General features: G+C 45.3%; 1 protein-coding gene across 2 annotated transcripts; it reads right to left on the bottom strand.

Moving 5' to 3' along the window:
- Positions 1-496: 496 nt before the first annotated feature.
- JMJD4 (jumonji domain containing 4) lies at positions 497-7,345 on the bottom strand. Of its 2 annotated transcripts, XM_009275961.2 has the most exons (7): positions 6,963-7,345; positions 6,762-6,848; positions 6,006-6,171; positions 4,734-4,859; positions 3,749-4,016; positions 2,340-2,486; positions 497-1,476 (listed from the first exon to the last, which is right to left on the bottom strand). In XM_009275961.2, exons 1-7 carry the CDS (start codon positions 7,024-7,026, stop codon positions 1,165-1,167), a joined length of 1,170 nt encoding a protein of 389 aa, XP_009274236.1. In that variant the 5' UTR covers positions 7,027-7,345; the 3' UTR covers positions 497-1,164. The 2 variants fall into 2 exon arrangements, with proteins under 2 accessions (XP_009274236.1, XP_009274235.1); XM_009275960.2 differs by having other exon boundaries at positions 6,762-7,345.
- Positions 7,346-7,797: the final 452 nt, after the last annotated feature.

Below are 7,797 nucleotides of genomic sequence, written 5' to 3'. Positions count from 1 at the left end.
AAATCTCGGCTTGATAAAATACTGTGCCTTGAAATAGTGTGTAGAAATGTGAGAGTACATTCAGGTTCCTCCTTTGGAGCTTGGGGTGGATCACACGCTTAAATTATTCGTGGCAGATTTGCTATCAGGACTCCAGCTTCCTGATATGTTAAAGGTAACCCTGCAGACCCTGGGGCAGCATGAAGGCTGACTCTACCCGAGACTTTCAGCTTTAAAGAGATGCCACTGTACAGGAAAATAGTACAGTCAGCTCCTCCGCATCCAGGCTACAGCTGTTGAGCCAGCTCAGGCTTCAAGGGAAGCTAACTCAAATCTCTGCTTGATAAAATACTGTGCCTTGAAATAGTGTGTAGAAATGTGGGAGTACATTCAGGTTCCTCCTTTGGAGCTTGGGGTGGATCACACGCTTAAATTATTCGTGGCAGATTTGCTATCAGGACTCCAGCTTCCTGATATGTTAAAGGTAACCCTTCAGACCCCGGGGCCGCATGAAGGCTGACTCTACCCGAGACTTTCAGCTTTAAAGAGATGCCACTGTACAGGAAAATAGTACAGTCAGCTCCTCCGCATCCAGGCTACAGCTGTTGAGCCAGCTCAGGCTTCAAGGGAAGCTAACTAACTAAGGTCCTCTAATATTTAAAAAAAAGAAAAGAAAAGCAAAGTAAAAGAAAGGCTGAGCTGCACCTGGAAGCAGAACAGGTCTTAAAGTAATTTAGGTGTGACCAGCCAAAGCGGAGCTTAACTGCTGGAGTCTGCAGTGCAGGTTTGCTGTCTGTATACAGCGCCCTCAGAAGCAGAGGGACTATGGTGCAGACCACTGCAATCCGAGTGTTTAGCCCCGACAGACCTAAGCTTGATCCACAGAGAATTTCTGTTCCCCTTCCCTGAATGCATAATCACCAGCAGGGCTCATAATATAATACTAACATGATTTGGGTTTTTCCTTTATCTGAGATTTTTTTTTCCCTGTCCAATTACTCTAGACACTCAAATGCTGTCAACTTAAAAAGCATCCAGTCTTCTCATGAATGTACTCTCTCCCCACTCTATATTAAGGCTCTTTGTACTTGAACTGCAACAGCTATTAAACAGGGAGGAGTCAGTCTTCTACAAACACCCATTTTGCAAAAGGTTCATTTTACAAAGAACTGAATAAATAGGAAGTTAGAGCAGTGCTGTATCTATTGCTGCTTTCAAGTGGTGGAGCAATGCCTCCGGAGGTGGAGAAAGTGACGTCAGGTCTAGTTTCTTGAAATCTTCATTAGCACTCAATGATGTTAACACCTTCACAGTCCTCTTCAAATCAAACACCGCATGGAGCATGCCCAAGGTGGAAATGGCAGCTTTTGGAGTGTTCTTTGCCAAAGCTTCGTCATCGAGGCCGTTTTCCAAGACAGAAATCCTGTTCTCTGCAATAACTTTGAGGAAGTTGTAGAACTCCTTGTAGTCTATACCCGTGCAAGACTTCATGATCAACTAGGGGAAAAAAAACAGCACTGAAATGGAAACACCTCTCTCTCATTTAGGGTAAGAATTACAAAAATGTATTTTATCAAGCTAGTAACTATCTGGAATCATGAGTAACCATGTTTCATCTTTTTTTTAAATTCCCTGATGGCACTAAAATTCTTTATCTTACTTGAAATGCCGCTAGCCCCAAAAGCAACAGTCTGTTTCTTCTAAGTACTAAATGGCTGTGTTTTTTGAAACTATTTTTGAAGGCTATCAACCTAGCAGCAGTAACAGCCTCCAGAAATAAACCTTAGATGTGTTTCATGCTTAAGATTTTGGAAGCGTCCAAGATACAACACTGCTCAGTACAGTTACGTGTTCTGACAGCATCACTTTGCAGACGCAGAAACCTGCTGCCGCCCTCACCTTCATTTTGCTTGTTTCAGATTCACGGTTTCGTCATGAATGGTCTTCAAACCAGTTCTTCTGTGTGGGGTCTGTCTTATCAGTTCTTCTGTTTACATGAAAAAGCACTTATATTTTATAAAGGGGAACGTCAATACTACAGAAAGGATTGATCTCGATGCTAATACTAACCTTGATAGTTGAAGAAGAGCAGTTGAAGCATTAGTTTTTCAGACAAAATCCTAACCTCCTTGACATAGCAAATACGCATGGGCACAGGCCTTTCCCTATCTTACTAAAGTAATATTTGATTTCCTGCAAAATGAAGCTGTCACCAGTTCCTACTTCCGTATGAAACGTACTAATTCCAGGTATGAGGTTAAGGACTTGTGTGTCTTAGAACTCACAAGGTGGTGCAATGCACCCTGGAAATATATGATCCTCTAATAGAGAGCCAGGCAGCCAGCATCACGTTGTTATACCTGGCATTGTAGGTGCCAATCATCCATAGGGTCCTTCCATTCATTGATTTCCCGCTGGACAGCTGCTAATTCATCCTGCAGGAAGCACCACATTATAGCCACATTGCAGCCATTCACCCAGTTGTGGTTAATGGAAATGGTATCCTCCTGAAGGAATAATTTAAATGGTTACTAGGTTCTACACAGGAAAGTGTGAGAAAACAACTGTAACAACACCGATGCTGCAAAACGTAAAATCGTATTCCTCAGCGAGGGCAATGCTTCTTTGGTACCAATACCACCACCGTGCTGAAAGGCTGTCTCTAATGTCCCTGAATGTGCCCCTGTACTCGGCCCTGGTGAGGCTGCACCTCGAATACTGTGTTCAGTTTTGGGCCCCTCACTACAAGAAGGACATTGAGGTGCTGGAGCATGTCCAGAGAAGGGCAACGAGGCTGGTGAGGGGTCTGGAGAACAAGTCTGATGAGGAGCGGCTGAGGGAACTGGGGCTGTTTAGCCTGGAGAAACGGAGGCTGAGGGGAGACCTCATCGCTCTCTACAACCACCTGAAAGGAGGTTGTAGCGAGGTGGGGTCAGTCTCTTCTCCCAAGTAACTAGCAATAGGACAAGAGGAAATGGCCTCAAGTTGCTCCAGGGGAGGTTTAGATTGGATGGAAGGAAAAATGTCTTTCCTGAAAGAGTGGTTCAACATTGGACCAGGCTGCCCAGGGAAGTGGTGGGGTCCCCATCCCTGGAGGTATTTAAAAGACATGTAGATGAGGCACTTAGGGACATGGTTTAGTGGACATGGTGGTGTTGGGTCAACGGTTGGGCTCGATGATCTTAGAGGTCTTTTCCAACCTCAGTGATTCTATGATTCTATGAACAATCAAATCTTGTTTCACTCTGTAAACCGGCAAACGTCTCTAGTTCCTCTGTCTGAGCATACCTTTTAAGGGCACAAAGGCGGGAGAAGGTGGTGGGGAGAAAGGAACAAGGTTGTTAATTTTGGTTTGTAGTCATGAAGACCAATTTGTCAGCATTTTCCATTAAATTACAATTTACAGTTAGAAACCAAGATTAACAGCCTCACCCTAAGTCCATCTCACCCAGCATCTTGTTTCTCAGTGACTAGTAGCATCTAATGAGGAAAAGCACAAGAAAAGAGGGTTCAGACAGCTTCTTCAATTGTACATTCTTCCAGCTTCCAGTGGCCAACGACCCAAGGAGCTTGTGAGTCCAGGCCTGCTTTTAGCCGTCATCTTGAGCGGCCACTGATAGATCTTTTCTCTGTGAATCTCTCTAAACTTTTTTGCAGCCCAGTTAGACTTTTGGCATCCACAACATGCTGTGGCAATAAAAGTTTGATCTGATTCAAGCCTGCTGCCGGATTATCGCTGTTACGAAACGTTTGGTGTCAGTTATCTTACCAGATTGTAAACTTGATGATGCCATCCACTGGGGATGAAGACTATCTCCCCTGCTTCCTGCACAATTTCAACAGGGGGTTGACTTTGGTTGTAGCGAGGGTAAACACTCCTGTCCTGAAGACTAGGTGCAGTCACGTCGAAGGGCAAGTTGCCATGGCGGTCCTTCAGGTACTCCTCCTGTCCCGCGGGGGACAACAGCCATTTCTTTCTCCCGCATATATTGGCTGACCAGCTATAGGAACGGAAGACATCAGCATGGAATGGAGTCCTGTGGGGCAAATCAGATATTTAAGTAAAGACAACGCCTAAAAGCCGTAAAATGAATTAAAGTCTCTGAGAACCAGACATACACACGGAAATCAACCTTTCTTATGCAAACCTGGTCCCAAAGTGTCATGCTCTTCATTTAATTTTGACTGCTTTAAGTGTTAAAAGGCCACTACGTCTACATAGTTTTGCAGCTATAAGCCTCTGTGCTTCTCCATCAGTTAGTTTTGAATCTGTCCCACAAATACCTCAACGGCAGGAGATTCTGTGATGTGAACCGATGAGAATACTGTAAACGCAACTTTATCACCAATGCTGGACTTAACTTTTCACCTGCAAAATATTTGACCAACTCATCAGCGCCCCTCCAAGGCTTCTGTTGACTCTGCAAATCACAAGTGGCTGATAATCCCCAGGGAGTTTCTGCTCTAAAACCTTATATAAGCTAGCTGACAACTTTTTCAGATTTTGTGTGCACAATTCAGAGCTTTTTGAAGCGCAAAAGCACTTTAGCTGACTGCATAAGGACAGCTCACATCCAGAACCAAATGGGCTGCTGGAGAAACGGGACTGGCTGGGTTCAGGTACAACACTATACCGCATCGCCACACACTGCCTCTGCAGCATGATGCTATCCTGAAGTACAATGTGATAACCCCCTGTAATACTAAATCTTAAAAGTGAGTACGTAAGAATGACAGAAACCACACTGCCTTACCATGAACCTTTAGGTCCCATGTAGACAAACCGGTAATCATCCACAGCTATAGCATCCCAGTATTCATTCAGCCAGTCGGATGAGAAATACACAGGGGTTGTATAAACATCTTGCTCGGGGAAAGCTCTTAAAAAGATAACGTGTTGGAAATCCGTCTCAGAAAAACGCAGCACTGCTCCTTCTACTTCAGTTCCCAAAACCCAGATGCAGAGACCAATCGGGTCTCCAGCAGGCCACTAAGACTTTGCCGCCATTTCCTTTGTATTATTGACAACTCTGAGTTGCACGCAACGTGCACACAGCAGTGCTTTTCTGTCTCCCAGGAAAGCTGTGAAGGTTAACTACTATTTGGGAGACTCCTAATTATGGCGAAGACAGTTCCTAATAAACACATCCTCTTTAGATGAGACGCCTGCAAGACTGGTTGTCCAACTGGATGACAGGTTGGAGGTGCGAGGGTTAGGAGGGAAGCCAGGCTGAGGGATTTTGACAAGTGTGTGGCCTCCTCCCACAGGATATGCTGCCCCTTTCCCATCCTAGGCTGCACGTGCAGACTTTCTGCAGCGAGAGACAGCACCAGCGCCTGGGAAAGCAGACAAACAGGGAGGCAGAGACTGACAAACTTCCTCTGTCGTAAGTCACTGGCACGCTCGAAAATGAAAACAAGAGGTGATCACAAGAAGGTTGGATTAAGAGCAGGATACGTTTAAGGAAGCAGAGAGTTGAGTGAAAAGACATAAAAGTCCTACACAGACATGGGGAATGGACAATGCATCCACCTTGCAAGCAGCAGGCTGGAGGAGAAGGAAAGCCAGCACAGGGTGAAGAGACCTTTAACGACTGGAAAGGTTAACAGAAAAGAAAATGGATAATAAAGGATTATAACTTGCACACGCTCACTGAATTAAACATAATTGGAAACGTCCCCCTTCTTTTTAAGAAGTAAGGTTTGCACTTTACCAGTCAAACAAAAGCCAAATGTTACAGCCACACGGTTTCCACAGGGATAGCATACAGTCATTTAAAAGGTAGCTGAAAAGGAAAGCGCTGGAGAACGTCAGCCTCTTCAGGAAACAATGACCCGTTTAAGGATCTTGTCGAGTGAAGTACCCCAAGAACAGTGCAGTACAAGACTGGTATTTTGGTGGGCAGGTGGCTAACCAACAGCGCTGCCGGCATTTAAACGCTCAGGCATTAGAAGACGAGCATTAAGGCTCCGCGGCAGCTCTTTGCTGTGCGCGGCATGCAGGGGTTTCCACAGTGCTCTCTTACCTGCTCAGGTGCCAGTCCTTTAGATAAAGGCACCCTCGGGATGAACGGTAGTCATTTTTAATGTACTCCTTCCAGTACTTTACATACTCCTTGAAGGGAAGCTGCTCCTTCGGGTTAGAATTGTACTCCTTGACATCACAGTTGGCAACAGGTACTACAGCCTCTCCTGAAATATAAACTCTTTGAGCCCACACGAGGACCTTATCCACTGCAGCAGCCTCTAATATCTGGGCCCTATCATGCTAAATACAGTACAAACACATAAAGCAACAACCCCTAGTCCAGCTCTCACACCCAGCACCATCACTCTAGGCAAACATGATTCAGGCCAGAAGTTATTTACTTAATGTGACCTGAAATTTTCCCCTTAAACTACATTAGGAGTGGGGTATTGATTCCTATTAAATATACTAATATTTTACAGCCTGAAGAGGTATTTCACTGTAACTGCAGAATACTTTCCCCTTGCCTGGGGAAAGTGTCAGGCTGCTCCTCTGGTTAAAGTTAAGCAGGTATATAAATTGGTATGGTTAAATTATACAACACTTTTTATTTTATTTCATTACGGGAATAAGTTCGAGATTGGAATCTGCGAAACATGAATTATGAGGAAGTAGAGGAAATGAACATATTAACTTAGAAAAAAGTCTGGAGAATTGCTTGGTTTTGTCTAGCGGTTCTATTCCTAAGATCAAAAAAGAGCCGTGTCATTTAGCATACACGTTTTAATTAGGTATTAATAATGCCATGACTTACCAAACTTCTGCAGCAGATGATCAAAGTTAGGCTTTCCATCCCAAGTAACCCAATTTCTCCTGCTGCCCCAGTCTTCAGTGAATTTAGCTGAGAAAATACAGGGATGGTTGGGAATCAAATAATCCCGGAAAAAGTCCGAGTAAGTGAATGATTCTACTTTTTCAATAAAGTCAACGTGTCCTCCGGGGAGGCAGAACGCACCCTGAGATGAACTGCTGTAGTCACGAAAAAAGGCAGTGGAACAGGCGAATGTTGCCCTGTCCATGCAGGCTGGATACCCTTCCTGGCTTAGCCAAGACAGCGTTGACCAGGTGCTATCCCGTTATGCTACGGCAAAAAAAAAAAAAGCTTTAAAACGCGACTTGAGTCTCTAAATCCATGAAAACTCACAGGAAAATATAAACGGCCAGAGGTAAACCAAGAAGTCGTGCAGGAGCACCCCACCACGTTGGGCTAATTAGGGTCTTCCATAGCGTATGAAGTTTAATGCCGGTGGGACATCTGACAACAAAGTCACCCTACGGATGGTGAAGATGTTGCTTTCCCCTCGTCACCTTCTTGCCAGGGCGACCACGCCCTCTGGGGACGACCAGCAAAGGCTGGTTCTTTCCTAAAACAGCAGAAACATGAATTTCAGTTGGGATATCCCGGCTAAATGAATTAATTGCAGGGGTGGAGGGAAGGAAAACCCCTAAATATTTGGGGCCCTGGGAAACCGCTGCAGCCCAGCGGCTGTACGGGGGCTCACCCCTTTGTCAGGAGAAGATATAAGCTCTGGCACCCCCCACCCTCCCCAGATCTTTCTCTATGGGCCAGGCAGAAACTATAGGTTAAAAAAAAAAAAAAAAAAAAAAAAAAAGGTAAACAGTAGTGAATAAAAGGGAGGTGTCTGGGGAGGCAAGGGGGAAACTGAGCAGAGAGGGGGAGGGAGGAGGCCCGAGGGTAGATGAGGCCGCATACCCTGCGGGGATGGGCTTCAGGAGAGGGGAGACGCCGGGGGTGAAGGGGAGACCAGAGCGCTCGGGGGGGGGAAAGG

Source organism: Aptenodytes forsteri, unplaced genomic scaffold (genome assembly GCF_000699145.1).
Source record: "Aptenodytes forsteri isolate BGI_AS27 unplaced genomic scaffold, ASM69914v1 Scaffold80, whole genome shotgun sequence".
Classification (NCBI taxonomy): Eukaryota; Metazoa; Chordata; class Aves; order Sphenisciformes; family Spheniscidae; genus Aptenodytes; species Aptenodytes forsteri.
Note: the sequence above shows the minus strand (reverse complement) of the source record. Positions and strands in the feature narration are given on the sequence as shown.